The sequence below is a fragment of the Nothoprocta perdicaria genome, unplaced genomic scaffold (assembly GCF_003342845.1).
Source record: "Nothoprocta perdicaria isolate Ctin4 unplaced genomic scaffold, notPer1 scaffold_63, whole genome shotgun sequence".
NCBI classification, from domain to species: domain Eukaryota; kingdom Metazoa; phylum Chordata; class Aves; order Tinamiformes; family Tinamidae; genus Nothoprocta; species Nothoprocta perdicaria.
Window position 1 is genome coordinate 2,881,447 of NW_020455899.1, and position 15,425 is coordinate 2,896,871.

General features: G+C 48.5%; 1 protein-coding gene across 4 annotated transcripts in view; it reads left to right on the forward strand.

Moving 5' to 3' along the window:
* The window catches only part of NRG1 (neuregulin 1), a 133,897-nt gene that overhangs the window by 28,919 nt on the left and 89,553 nt on the right, over window positions 1-15,425 (forward strand). For 2 of the 4 annotated variants that reach the window (XM_026049968.1, XM_026049969.1), the window contains exon 1: window positions 11,797-12,457. The exons of the other annotated variants lie outside the window; for them this stretch is intronic. In XM_026049968.1, the coding sequence (XP_025905753.1) occupies window positions 11,797-12,457 (661 nt within the window). Of the gene's footprint in view, window positions 1-11,796; window positions 12,458-15,425 lie in introns of those variants that run through there. 4 annotated transcript variants of the gene reach the window in all.

Genomic DNA, 15,425 nt, shown 5'->3' on the forward strand with positions numbered 1-15,425 from the left:
AAAGAAAGAAAGAAAGAAAGAAAGAAAGAAAGAAAGAAAGAAAGAAAGAAAGAAAGAAAGAAAGAAAGAAAGAAAGAAAGAAAGAAAGAAAGAAAAAAAGAAAGAAAAGAAAGAGAAGAAATCATTAAACCACCATTGGATAAGTGCACTGATTAGTCTAGTATTCAGCAAGTCCTTCCTCCGGCCACAAGGCATCATAAAAAAAGGCTCAAGTGAGCTCATCTTCTCCTTAGTCTGGAAAATGCTACCGCTTCTCCTGCATTGCTGGACACCTCCTTCCACAGGWGGAGCCTGGATGTGAGTTGTCCCTGAAACAGCCTGCAGCCCAGGAGGGTCTGAGCAGCATTCCTGGTTCATCCAGCACCATCTAGAGCAAGGAGCAGAGGACAGCCCAGCTCCCAAGTCACCAGCACATGCAGATGTGAGAAGGGAGAAAAAGGCACATAGCAAGGGATGCTCACAAGCCAGATTAGGCCCATTTTAGGTGCCTTTCAAATTTTTTTTCCTTTCTAGCTGGCTACCTTTTTTCTCATAAAGAAAATGCAGTGACTTCACATGCCATATTAAAAGATTAGTTGTTTGGCTGGTGAACACAGAATAATTTTTCTTATAGCACAATAAATCAAGCTACTATCATTTTAAATACTCCAGCTGAATTTCTGGTGGGCACGTGAAAGAGTTAATTCTACCATTACACTGTTACCACAGCACAAAAATAACAGCAGATATGGGGATMGTAAGTTTGATTCCCTCTTGGAAAATATATTTGGAGTATAGGTAAAATACTTATAACATTTTTCTCATTCTGTGAACATCTGTCTCATTTACTTGGAAGATATACAAGCCGAACGGGGAACCTATAAAATAGAAGGGAAACATGGGGAAATATGCAGAGTTCATTAGAATATGTAGGCATTTCCAATTTTTCTTTTTTTATAAATTGTTTAAAAATGCTAAACGGTCTGATATTATCAAATAACACAGTCTATGTAAAAAAATAAAAATCATCTTTTTGGGGGGTCTGAAGCAGGACAGTGCTTTAATTTAAAGGCAAGGGGTAAGGTCCTTCTCTGAGACGTATTTGTTGCTTTAGCAATTGAAAGCCTTTCTTTCCTAATAGGATTAGTTCAAGTAATTACCAAAGGATTTGTCTGTGTCAGCTGAGTACAGTTCCCCACAGCGGTATTAAAAAGGCTGTCTACAGCAGGGAAACAGTCGATGGCAGTGCCTCGCTGATGAGATTGTAGTTAACTGTTGCCAAAGGAAGTCACCTTCAGCTGCAAGGGTTTTTGCCCTAATCCCATTTATGTGCAACGGGCAGGAAGAAGAAAGAGTACATTTCTGCCAGCAGAAAACTGCTGAGGGTTCACGGTTTGCAGGGTGGAACTGGGAGCTGCGAGGTAAATCGTAGGCACAGGGATAATCCCGTTTTTTTCCAGCTCTTTTTGTCCCTAACCTGCCCAGAAGTACAGAAGTGATGGGGGGTGGCAAAACTGTCACCTTGTGGGGACCGGTCTTCACACTGACCTGCTGGTTGTGGCTCCTGTGCAGGGTCCTCCCCTCCTGTTTGCTTGCTGTTTTTTATTTGCATTGTTTCCTTGCATATTCCTGAGATCCGCATGGTGCCTGGGTGCTCCACGGGAGAAGCTCCTGCTTTTTCAGCTTTAGGACAGCTCCTTGGTGCTCTTTCCCATTTTAGGTGCTGTTTCAAGAACTTGTATGTTTTGTGCAGGGAATGAACATGTTGGGCAGGGAGAAGGGGAAGCAAATCAGGTTTATAGTGCACAAAGGAACACAGGTTTGAATTAATTTCTGAGATTTTAATCCATTTATCTAATCCACGGCATCATTTCTAGCTAAAGTTGTGCAATACTTTCCTGCTGCTCCCGAGCTTTTGTTTWAAGGGTTTGGCAATATACCTACATTTGTATGCAGCACAAGATGCCGTCCAGGATCAGCAGGAAAATGAAATGTGAAAGGCATTTCTTCTGGAGGCGTGTGCAGAGACCATCCTGGCAGATACATGTCTGCAATGACAGGTCATTGTGCAGAATGCCAGGAAATGAGCACTTCTGGCTTGCCTGATGTTCCTTGAGAACGTAGGACAAGTGTGTGTGTGTGTGTGGTTTTTTTCCTAAGCTCCCTGTGAAGGCTCTGTTGTTTCAGTAGGAAATGGGCATGAGGAAAAGGCCTTGGTAAAGACCTTAATCTGGGGCAATTTGTTTCCTGCTGCCGCCTGTACCCGTTTCCCCTCTGCCTCTCCCCTGGAGATTTCCGACTTGCGTAACTGCGCTCGAGCCTAATCACATTGGCGGATCAAAGAAAACACACACAGCCTTATCACTGCAAGCCCATTGTTCCCAGAATAATTCCTACAGGTGGCCCAGGGCTGCCTCCCACCTTCCCTCGCCACCGCTTGGAAGGATTTTCCAAATACCTGGTGTTATTTAGCTGCTTTGGTTGGAAAGTTGCTGGTTTGGCTGGCGCACCAGCCAGCTGCCTGTTTCCCCCCACAGTGGTAAGCAGTAAATGTAAACTTTCTGGCTGCTGCAGCTGCATTAATAATGCATTGCACTTCCTGTAACTACATATGTGCACAGAGGTTTCTCTTTTTATTAGGGGAAGAAGGAAGGTGGAGGGTGGGAGGTGGTGGAAGCAGCTACAGGTAATTATTATCATTAATGCTGATTAGACCCCAGCTGCATGGGTTTTTAATTGCCCGTGTCTGACCCCCATAGTCACTGCTGGGGTGATTCTAGGCCTCCTTAAGTGAGATAGGGGAAGTGCTCTCGCCCGCACAGCACAGCGTTACACATCCAGCAGTGCAGGCCAAAATGTTGTCCCCTTCCACTTTTCAGTTAAATCTTAGCCATTTTGTGTCATCCAAGCTTCAAAGAGAGCTTTTCACACAACTGAGGCAGGTTACTCTCCTGCTGAACCCCTGAAGTGAATGAAAGTGATGCCTAGTGAATGAAAGGATCATGAAGAGCAGGCTTTTACATGTTATTTGTTTTTAATAGTGTTSTTAACAAGAACTCCGGAGAATCACATCAATCTGATCGGTGAGGTAGGAGCACCATCTTGGCCATTTCAGGGGAAAAGGAGTCCAAGGGGTTTCGTGACATCCTGCCTTTCCCTCCCTGAACTGCGTGTCAGGTTTCTGGAATAAGCAGAAACAAAGAGTATTCCCGTGAGGACAAGTGTCTGCCCAGGGGAGCTCTGGCATGGAGACGGGCTTTGCCCAATGGAGCTCCYGCCTTCAAACAAGATCTATTTTGGTCGCATCCTTGTTTTCTACTCTGCCACATGCAGAGCTGCTAAAATATAGTTCCTTTATCAGAAACCTGTACTAAGGACACAGGATTTGATGCGAAGCTAGAAACATGGAGAGGGCTTGTTGCCCTCTGCAAGCTTTTAGTTTAATTGGAGTTAAGCAAGTGTAAAGCTGCATAGAGGGAATTTTTGAGTAAGAGAAACCCTCAGATAAGAGCAAGTGCTCTCACCTTCACAACCGCCCTGGCTCAGTGGGCTAAATTCCTGCCCAAACTGGCAGGAAACCAGCACCACCTTTGCGGCAGTCAGTGCTGGGAGGAGTGCTGGAGTTTATAGGAGCTGCCTGCAGATTAAGACCCTCGGAATCGGAAAGGGAGAGACATTTCTGCATGCACAAGCTAAGGCAGTGAATGGCATCGAGTGCTGCCTTCTCTCCATGAGCAAAGGAGCAGATAACTTGCACTACATCACATCTGATTTCTGTTTAGGTGCTTAAACCCCATGTTGATTTCAAAGGACGTCAAAGGCTCTGGGTCTGCACCTAGGCATTTACTGTGAGTCTCTCTGCCTGCAAATTGGCCTGACGGTTGCCATTTGTGTCACTTGGGCTTCCCCGTGTCCCCGAGGGCCTGAAAACCCCCTCTGTAACTGGAGCAGCCTGGGATCTTGTCGCCCGGCAGGGCTGAGGGCTGCAGCTGCCTCAGCGCTGGGCGCTGCAGAAGGGTGGTCGCACCACAGAGAGCAGACAAAAACACTCAACAGAAAAAATATGGCCCCACCATTCCTCAGGTGAATGTTGTCTAGCCTTGCAAAGCCCCAAAGCAGCATTTCCCTATCCTATCTCCCTCCAGGTCCTTGCTTCCCTTCCCCACCATCATACCCACCTCTCCCACTGTGCCGCCTACCTCCAGCAGCATAGCTGAGGACAGCTTAATTTTAACGTACTTTTTTCTCTGGTTAGAAATTCATGTTATTTTGGCTATGAGTACTGAATATGAGGCAACCTGTCTGGCCTACCCTTTCAAGTAGCACTTCAGAGCGAAGGTATTTCCTTTATAGGGCACCTCAAGCAGAAAGAGGAAGGCAGTTTGTCCCCTCCACCTCCTTTTTCTTGTCCCATTGCCACCCCTCTGCATCTATCGGAGAACGCAAGGTGTACAAGGCTTCCCTAGCAGATGTGACCTGGGAACCTGCAGATTGGATGCAGGAAGTGCTGCAGGAAAAATGCACCCATCAGATGACACAATGACTGTTGCAACACTCATTGCAATGTATAGGTCCATACTGGTGTGTAAATGCTCCCACACACCAGCTTGTCATGAGCGGTGGGGATTAGAAATAACTGGGTTCGGTGGCACAGATCATATTTGTTTGCCTCATCAGTACCATTGCAAACTTGCAAACATCTTGCACGGATGTAAGACTGTGCAGTTTCTGCAGCARCAGCAGATCTCCCCTGTAGCTCTGAACCGTGTCAGAGAAATAGGAGTGCAATAGGCATTTCTGTAAGGTTTGAGTGTTTTCTCTGCTGATTTCCTCACTCTTTCTCAACAAGACCCGATATGATACAGGAATATGGAAGTCTTGTGTATGAGAAATGTAATCGCATTATTTCACTTTAAATTTTGATTTCAAAAGGTGAAAGTCCTGCTTTTGTGTCAAGCCATGTATAGCTCAATCAGTGCCTGGGTGCAGGAGTGAGAAAGGTGTTGCAAGAACACATCTTAAAACTCAGGTTAGTCTTTTGGATTAAAAACAAAGCTGTGTAATAAAATCATATTTGGTGAGACTACCAAAAACTCATGACTAGACATAAAATCTCCTTTGTCATCCTTGTTTGAATTCTTCTTAATTATTTGCTGGAAATTGACAAAGTTTTCCAGCCAATGCCAAAGGAGTGATTCATGCCGTCTTTGGCTTTCTGAATGCACTAAGAAAGACTATTAAATATTAAATGTCCTTGATGATGCTACAATTCTGAGACATGATAAGAGCTGTCGTTTTTATTGTTGTTGGAACTTGAGCAGTTACAAATTCTGGTGTTTTATATACTCATATGTGTATTTAAACCGACAATGTTTCAATTCTGCCACCTTCTCCTGAACATTACAAGGTTACATACAGACCTGACCAAAGCTGAAACAGCCAATGTAACTAAATGAATAACTTGATTTGGGATAAAGTGTATTAAATACATTATCTGGAGGTGTTTGCAGAAGGCTGCTAATCAGACCAGCTCTTGAGCTGAATCGCAATATTCGTGCAATAAACTTCTGAGGCTATCAGATTCTGAATGCATGGCTGTATTGTAAGGCATTCTTTACAAATCTAAACCAGCARTATGTTAATTTGCTATCATTAATGTCTCTTTATTTAATGGTGCAAATGTTCTTGCTTGCAGTAAGCGTGGCAGCTTTGATGTCTATGTTYTTGTTTTCCTAGTTAACAAAATATTAAATATGAGCAGGAGATTTACTCTGTATAAAAGCCCAGGTAGCTGAAATTTTAAAATAGCAGTTTGGTGCCTTAGGGTTTTAAACAGCTGAGAATTTATGCAAGCATAATTCTGTCATTACAACTAATTGAAAGGTGTAATAAGAATGAAGATTCTTCTAAACARTGGGTATCTTAAAACTGGCTCAGATCTTAAAGCTGGAGCCCAAGTTAAGCCCTGACTCAGGAAGGTCATTCAGACTTGGTATCACTGTGCAGTCTTCGATGAGGAGGTCAGATCAAAGGATTCCTGTGATCCACTGCAGGGTGATGATCCAGCTCCCCCAGTCTCCAGACGTGTTTATGAGGCTACACTGTGAGGTTTACCCAGTTAAAAACAAATAAGCAATAAGAAAAAAAAAAAAAAAAAAAAGGAGCAGAAGCAGTTTTCTAAGTCAAGTATCAATTCTGTGATCAAGTTCTCTTGAGCCGCGGTGCTGAAACAGCGCAGGTGGCAGAGCAGAGGCAGCAACGAGCAGGGAGAGGCAGAGCAAAGGGCGACACAGCTGCCAAACTGCGCACTGTGAAACCACGGCACTGGGCTCSAAAATCCCTGCTCAGCTCTCGAATTAGGCCCTGGTTCAAAAAGGCACTTAGAYGTGTGATCTAGCCCGTCTCTAACCAGGAAGGCATTTCACTACTTGTTTAACTCCACGCATGTTTAACTCCTTCATTAACCAATAATCAATGTGGGAGGGATAATTCCTTAATCCAGAGCTTTCGGGACCTTTGCTCACATTTTAGGTGCCCTTTGGCCCCCCAGAAGAGCTGGGACCATCAGTGCCTTGAGCAGAGGTTGGTGGGCTCAAGGCTGCTCTTTGCCAACCATGCTATGCATGCAGAGCAGCAACATTGTCCTTGCCCAGCCAAAGCCCAGTCCCCGATGCCTTCCCATTGATTGAAACTCCTGACATGCAGGGCCTGACGCTGGGTTCCTGCGTCGCGTGTAGAGCCACAGGCTCTGCTTCTGATGAGGATGAAAGCAACCTGGTGTCGCACGTTGCTCTTGAAGATGAAAGGAGTCGGAAAGGCTTTCAGCTCCCCTGCCACAGCAGCCTCCTTCATGGCAGCCTTCAGTTTCAATTACTGGTGGCTGCTGCTTGAAGGATAAACACCTCTTGAAAGTCCATTGTAGTTGCACTGCTTTTTTCGAATCACTTTTTTTTCTTTTTTTTTTTTCTTTTTTTTTTGTAAGCGACAGCTATTGCATTTATAGGGAATTAGTTCCTGGCAAAAAAAGGGTGGTGTAAATTTGTATCTAGGTTGAAAATACAAAAACTTCTGCCATGGAAGCAAGCTTGTGATCTCTCAAATGTAAACTTCTCACATACACTGAAACTTGTATTGTGTGTTCCAAATCTTCCCAGAAAGCATGCTTCTGACGGGATGACTCTGGCATGCTTTCTGTAGAATAACTTCAGGACAAATTTAAAAAAGAGAGTGTGTGTGGACAGAGGCATAATAATRACAGTATCATATAAAAGCTGTTTGCTTTCCATCAGGAGGAAAATGAAGGAGGGCTTGAGTGACAGCTTGTCACATTTTAGCATTTGCAGCTCCAGTGAAAGGACCAGTGGAGAAGCAAAATGAAGTTTTCTCCTCGTGCCATTTGAGCTGAGAGATGGGATTTTTAATATAGGCTTTTGGAAGGATTCGAAAGCAGGGAATGCTGGCTCTGTTCCAAGGGAGACAAATGAAGAAGTGGAGGCTGGTGAAGCATCAAAAGGAGGAATAAATGAATCTTTTTTGCGCCACATGTGTGACAGCCAACTCTTCCCACACCACAACTGCTGGCAGTGATGTGGCTTGCTGGGCTGCTCACTCGCTTTTGATCGCCTCCCATCTTTAAATGGTGCACTTATTTAATTTGAAGAAAGTGCCTGCAATCAATAAGAAGAGATCCTTTTATCTTCCTCATCAATCTCTTATTAATGAATGTGCACTTTTTTTTTTCTTTTTGGCTTCTTGGTTGCACTGCTTATAATTTCTCAATGTATGAGGAAAAGGGAGTGCAGCTGAACGCATGATGGAGCAGTTGATATTGATGCTTGTTTTGGAAGGAGGTCTTCTCAAGGGAAGACAATGCTGGGGAGGGAAGACTGGGCTGGTGGTCCACTGAGCATCCTTTCTGAAGCTGTGTTTCAGCAGGCCCATGTAGAGCAAGTAAGCACCCATGATATATATAAAAAAAAAGCAATTTTCTAAGGCCCTGGTTCTTGCAATAATCCAATTCTTGCAATAGAATCCATTTGTGAATTATGGTGGCTTTAGTTAAAGCAGATAAATGTTTGAAATCCAGTGGCTTCAAGGTGAGGGACTTTCAAGGCCTGATTTCCACAACATGCAGCAGGTTTGGTCTAGCTGTGATGTGGCTGAGCACAATGGTCAGCTGAGCATAGTGGTACTTGCTGCTCTCGTTTCCAGGATGTTCTCATTTATGATTGCATGTCTATTTACGCCTCATTCAGAAATAAGTCTGTATCTCTGTGGCTGGCTGCAGAGAACAGTGCTCCGGAGCATGGTAATATGAAATCAACCTCTTACAATCCATAAAACCAGTGGAATGGGTACAGCTTGCTCATCCTCAGGGTAGACTGGCGATCAATGCTGATTTTTGCCTTGGGGCTTTGGGGAAAATGGAACTTGGCGAAGCAACCCCTGACCTCATGTGCAAAAGCACTGCAGAATATCAAGTTATATTTTGCAAACCTCGGTGTTTCAGTCTGTTGCGAGCCCAGGTCTCGTTAGCTTCATTAACATCAGATCACACCCCTGTCTCCTTTATGCCAGAGGGGCCCAAGCCACATAATAACCAGAACGACATTTTTGCACAGGGACCTAATTAMAAAAAGGTGCACTTTCTGTCTTATCTTAGAACTAGTCTTATCTTAGAACTGGCCACCAGCGGGCTATCTAATTGACATTTTGCACCTGCGAGGACACACTCCCCCCTGTTTCCTTTAAAAAATTGCATTGTGAAGGAGGAAAGATCCCTAAGAGCAGTGAGTTGTCCTTGCATCCAGCGCCGCAGCTCTCACTGGAGGAGGAGGAGGAGGAGGAGGAGGAGGAGGGCGCTGAAGGCAGCCGCCGGCGCTGCAGCCTGGACGGGAGCCAGCCCCGGAGCAATGCGGCGGCCGGAGGGGATGGCGCTGCGCCGGGAACAGGCATCCAGCCCGGCAGGTGCAGGGAAAACCGAGGCAGGCAGCAGGAGGTGCCTGGCTCCGCAAAGACAGGAGCACAGCGAAAAAAGCGTAATACGGAGGGTGGCAGTGAGAAGGGAAGAGCAACGCAGGTCACGGGAAAAGTTCAAAAGAATTAAAGGCAGGACTTTCGCCTAGGAGGGCAGAGACAGGAAAACACAGGCTGGGCGGCGGGTTAAAGTGCTGCAGAAGCTGCTCAGAGCAGCATCAGCAAGGGAAATCGCCTGACGGGAAGCAGGATGGTTAAAAAATTAGACGTGGCTGAGCGAGGCAAGATGCCTGAGAAGGCTCGTGCGGATCACTCCGATGCCGCAGCCTCCCATCCGCRCCGTGAAGAGAATATTCCCAGCTGGTGCTGCGCTCGCAGCCGGTCCCGCGGAGCGCTGCGCCAGCGTCACACCTGAGGAGGAACCGGCGTGCATGGAAGCATGTCTGCTCTCCCCGGCCCCACCGGTTAATTTAATAAARGGCACATCTCCCTAGAAACCCGCTTGCTTGCATCCGCCGGCCGTCACGGCCGCCGCTGCTCCATGCTGCTCCATGAAATATGTCCCGAGACGGGTGGAAAGCGCATCCTGCAAGCTGCTTGCCCTGCAGGATGCTGCTGATCGAGCCACTGGCCCGCGGAGCAGGCACCCCCATGGTCCTAGGATGATTTATCCCTATATGCTCCCGCGGAGAGGGTTATCGCCGGCTGGGCCGTAAAGTGAGATCTCTAACGCAGGAGCATCCCCATGGCTTCGTCTGGCTGCTGCAGCCCTGCGGGAAGCTTTGGGATTAGGAGCTCATCAATTAGCCCTCGGCAGAGGAAGCTGCCTGATGCCGCTATAGGATTTTGGGAGGTTTTTGGTAAACCTTCTCTTATACCGGTGTTTCTGATGTTCCCATGGAGATCTTTGTGAATAGTTGGGGAGGGGGCGTGAAGGGCTGGAGAGSAGGCAGGAGGAGACAGGTGCATGTCCAAAAACACGCAAATACCAAGGAAATCACCTTTTCGGTACCCAAATAAAGCACYAGCAGAAATGAAAACAGGGCAATGTGAAGTGCTCAACTCTTTGTTCTTTTATGCCTTCTGCAGACTATTACACTGGGGGAAAAAGGGGCTTTATGCTGCCAAAGCTTTGACGAAAAGGTTCTCACCAGGTTCACAGATCAGGAAAACGCGTTGCAAGCCCCTCTCCATTAAGTGCATATGTCTGTATTGTCACATAAATGTATTGTTTTGTGGCAGGCAGGAGGGATGGGGACAGAGCTGGTTCTGAACTAGCCTCCGTAGTGATTTACCTTTGTTTTACACTGTCAGAGTGTAAAACAGAGCCAGTGCTAGAGATACTGCTAGTGATGGAGAACGATGGGCAAAGTGGAAGCTTGTTTTTGAAATTGTTTCGGGCTTTATTTTTTTTTAATACGAAATGAGGACATAGGCACTGTTTTCTTGTGTGTTAGCAGCATGAAGTAGGCTGAAGGAGTATGCTGGGTTTATTGTGAAGGGTTTTCTTTCAGATTTTGTGGGGTTTCTTAGGAACTTGGAGAGGGGGGCTGGAAAATATGTTAAAAAAAAAAAAAAAAAAAAAAAAAAGCTGCAAACCTTGCAGCCCTCTCTGTAATAACTTCACCTGCTAGGGGAATGACGATTTTTCCCCCATCCTATGACCTGATCTATGATGCACCCTGAGCGGTGCAAACTTGCGAGGAGGGGGCTCGTGGGCGCCTGCAGGTGCCGGGCAGGCAGGAAGAGCCGTCGGGAAGCGCGCGATTCCCGMGGGAATCGCAGCCCCGGGGAGCGGCTGGGAGCGCGCCCCGCGCTCGCCGCGGATGCGGAGGCTGGCGGGGCCGGGCGCGCGGCTCCCTCCCCGCGCATCCACCGCCTGCATCCCTCCCTAATTGGATAAAATAGGAAGTCGCTGGCTGGTCCTGCGCTGCCGCCGGGCGCGGAGCAGCCCTGGGGGGTGGGGAAGGGGAGGAAGGAGCCGGCTGCCGAGGGGGGCCAAAGGCGCGGGGAGGGGGTGGGAAGGAGCAAAGTGATCGAGGCAGCGAGCGGCTCCCTCCGGGGAGGACAAAGAGGGAGGGCAGAGCCCGGCCGGCACCCKCCGCCCCGTCTGCGTGGCGAGGATGCCGCGGGCCGCGATGCCGCCGGCCCGGCAGGCACCTGCTGCGCCGCAGTGATGCAGCCAGCGCCGTCACCGCCGCGCCGGGGCGGCAGGATGCTCGTCCCCGCCGCCGCTGCCAGCCCCGCCGCCGCCGCCCCGCGACACCGCGGTTCCGCTCGCCCCGCACGGCGCCCGCCGCACGCGCCCCAGGTGAGAGCGTCGCCTTTCGCCCGGCTCGCCCCGCGCGAGCTCCTCCGCGCCTCCAGGTGCACCGCTTCCCCCCGGCTTGCCCTCTGTTTCCCCCCCCTTCCCATTTTTTTTTTTTTTTTCTTTTCGGTCGTTCTGTTGGCCTTTGGGGGGTGTGTGCGCGTGTTGGGGGGGGATGTCTATGCCTATTCCCACCCTCGGAGGAGCTGGCATCGCTCGAGCGGCGCCCGAGGAATTATAAAAGTGGCCGGGCAGCGGGACTTGAGCACATAGTGAGCGGCAAGCGTGGGAGCCACGCGGCACACCGAGGGKTCCCTGCCCACCCGCCACGCGCGGCTCTCTCCCACCCTCCCCATCTCCCAGGATTTTTTTTTTTTCCACAGCCGTGTGACTATTACTACCATCTTTCCCCCCCCACCCACCTTTTTCTCCTCCTTTTTTCCCACCCTCCCCCCTCACAACCGTGCCTCACAGTTAATGGACTGTGCTAGCGCTAAGGCCTTTCGGAGGTGAGCTCCTCGGCTTGCTCAGACATGTCCGAAGTCGCCGCCGACACCTTCCCCAGCCCCTCGGCTCAGCTGCGGCCCGCCGCGTCCCTCGAGGGGCTCCCGTCCGAGGAGGACATGCCGGGCGGCCGCGGGCAGGAGGCGGGCGGCGCGCGGGGCGCCGCGGGCCTCGCCGCGACGTGCTGCGTGTGCCTGGAGGCCGAGCGCCTCAAGGGCTGCCTCAACTCGGAGAAGATCTGCATCGCGCCCATCCTCGCCTGCCTGCTCAGCCTCTGCCTCTGCATCGCCGGCCTCAAGTGGGTCTTTGTGGACAAGATCTTCGAGTATGACTCGCCCACGCACCTCGAGCCGGGCAGGATGGGGCAGGATGCGCAGCGTGGCGCCGAGGCCACGGCGCTGCCCGCCTGGGTGCCCTCGGAGGCGCACGCGTCTCCCGTGCCCACGAGTGGGGGCAAGGAGGCCGACACGGCGCCCGCAGGTACCCCAGCAGTGCCCCTGGAGCCCTCCCCGCAGCCCACGCTCTACGGCCGCATCCTGCACGCAGGCTGGCCCTCGTCCTCATCCTCCTCCTCATCATCATCCTCATCCTCGGCCGCGCCGTCGCTGCCGCCGCCGCGCGCCCCGGCGCCCACCGCCGCGTCCCGCGCGCAGGCCACCGAGACCAGCCTCCAAACCGCTCCCAAGCTGTGTAAGTACAACCGTGTGCTGCGTTATTTGCCCTCCCACAGTGACAGCAAGTAAAGGGGGAGCGCCGCTGAGCGCCCCTGCGGTGTCTGTGGCCACGACAAGGGCTTCGTGAGGCGGTGCCAGCACCAGCTCTGCGCCCACAGGCTGGGCTTTGCCCGGTGCCTCCACCCGCCCGATGGTCTCTCTTGCGAACGTGGTTGYGTCCCGCTCCGCATCTTCGTGTGCCTTCATTTCCTTCACTTTGCCCGCAGAGCACTTCTGCTACCTCCTCCCAAAGGGTACAGCTGGCAAACGTCCCTGTCATCCTTCTGGAACAGCCAGGGAGAGCAATGGGAGCGAGCAGCACTGTGTCTGAAGCAGCTGGAGGCTGGGGATTATTAATTCAGTAGTTAGTTTGTGATCTTCCCCTTTCTCTTTGGAGTAGAGCATGCGTTTCTTTGTGTTTTTCCCCTCTCTTAGGAGCTGAATCCTGTTAAACTTTTTCCTCAGACAGTGCCTGGTTGACTGTACTGGGTCCTTTCAGGAATGTGCTCCTGCCCGGGAAAGGGCTGGACGGATCATTTTCCCTTCCAAAGGAGCCTCTACTCAACCTTGAAAGAAAAAGCACTCAGGGCACCTGGGTTATTTTCCTGGTAGCCATTGCAAAGCCTCAGACCACCGCATTGCTCAAGTGTCATTTCTTTGGCATTCAGCATTTCAGCCTGTCACCTCCGGAGCAGGTCATTCTCGCAGCTCCTGAGCTGTGCACAACTGCAGCAAATTGTGTAAAATTGTGTAAAAGGGAGGGCAGCGCGGCGTTGTGCAAGAGCACGGGGCTGGGCTTTCCCACTGGAGTCTGCAGCGGCCGGGAGGAGAACTTGGTTCCCGATCGATCGCCTTGCTGGACACCATCTCATTTCTTCCTCCSTGTGCCTTTCCTGTAATGCAGGAAAGCCAGGCCAGGGCTCACCCTGGAGCGCTGGAAGTTTGCAGCTGAGCTTAGCCCCACGAGGATCATGCTTAGTGTGGATACGCAGCAATTAGATCAGATAGGATATGTGGGGCTAGCTGCTTTGCTGCTGAAAATGTGCCCATGCTACATGGATTTTGGTGGAGATTCTTCCTGCTGAGAGTCTGTCCTGAACGGCTCACTGTTGGAAGTTATCCCAGTCTCACTGGAATTAATTTTTAGATATTCCTATAAAAGCCCTGCTGCCTTTTTGCCTAAGTAATGAGTATGACTAGTGACTACTGGATTAAAAATAATTTATTTGAGGGACAGAGTCTGATAGGGTAATATACTGTGCACTTAAATGACAGGGTTTCTTGTCTGTGTAAAGTAAGCAATGACTTGAATTACTGGGACATTTAACCAGCTTAGCAGTTATACAGAATTATACTAAGTGATTTCTTCTAATAGCAATGCAGAAAATTCTTATGGAGTGCGAATACCTTAAGTGGCATGAAAATAAAACAAATGTTACCTCTTTTTACTTCATAAGGTGGCCAGGGAACACCATCTAGCCAAAACTGCTACTTTCCTACAAGAGGAATAAAGATCCAAGAGCTTTTTATGTCAGGACCAGCTTCACCCCTTTGAATTTCTGCGTGAGAGTCAAACCTGTGTCATCACCTGATAATTTCTTCTGTGAAGTAAATCAAGGGGAAAAAAGATTCTTTGGAGCAGACATGGACCAAAAAAAAAAAAAAAAAAAAGCTGTTATCTACATTATTATCTGCGCACATCTGGGCAATACGCGGGTGTCCAGAAATTAAGTGATTGGACTGACTTTTTTTTTTTTTTTTCACTCTGTGGGCTTATTTTCTTAAGATAAATGTCTCCTAAGTGTTTTAAAGCATCTGATTTCCATATAGATGTGGACTGAAGGAGAGGAGGAACTGGCAGTATGTTGAGTTTGATTTGATCTGGGTGAGGCAGCCCTGTGGAATGTAATTATTCTAACAAATAGTAAGTAATTATGGCTATAGCAAAAAGGCCGCAGTTTCGTGGAAATGTAAGAAATGTAGCTGGAAAAGTGCATGGCAAAAAGATCTGCCTAGGAATTGAGAGAGACACAAAAAGAACTTTTTGGACAGCTCTAAAGCACTGYCTTGGGGTTTTGAAGCAGCTGCATTTCAAAGACATCCTTACATTTTATGTACAGCAAGATTTGTATGTTGGAGAGGTTGACAAATTGCATCAGTGATAACTTCTTTTTATGAATGCTTTTGACGACTATAAAATTCTGGGAGAGATGCCTTGGGAAGTAGCATCTGCAAATAGGATTGTCCCTTTCAACGTCCTTTTTTTTCCATTTCAGGCAGAGAAAGGCAATTTGTTCCCAGAAAGACTCTTTTGAGCTGGTTTTCTTTTTGGGGTGGTTTTTCTTTTTTTTTTTTTTTTTTTTTTTTGGTTGTTGTTTTGTTCCGTTTTTTAATCCTGAACTGGGAAAGAAATGTCACATCTCATATTCTGTGACTGATATATCCCCCCTAAACCAGGCCATTCCATGAGTTTCCGAATCCTTTTCTCTGTTCCATCTTACTCAGCATATTCCCCTTAAAGCTATATCCTTCAAGGTCACAGCCTGTTGAGAGCTAATTGATTCTTCCTTCTCCTGGAGCCTGGGAGAGAAGGCAGGAGAGAGACAATCCTAGTAATTGTGTCTGGTGCATTAGATTCACGACTGGTCTCCATCCTATTATTATACTTTGCCCTCTGTCAATACCGGAATAATCTCTTCCTTTCTTTTTGGTTTCTGTTTTATATTGTAATATCATTTCTCTTTTGCTGAAACACAAAGGAAAGGTGAATGTGTTTAAGTATGCACATATTTAGGTTGCATGTCAGTCTCAGCTCGATCACGTTGAAGAAGGTTTCATTATGTGCGGGGTATAATATTACTCACTATCCTGCAATTTCTATCACTCTGCAAAAGCAAGGCACATGAATTGTAAAAATGGTAACACAGTTGGGGAGCTAAATTTTT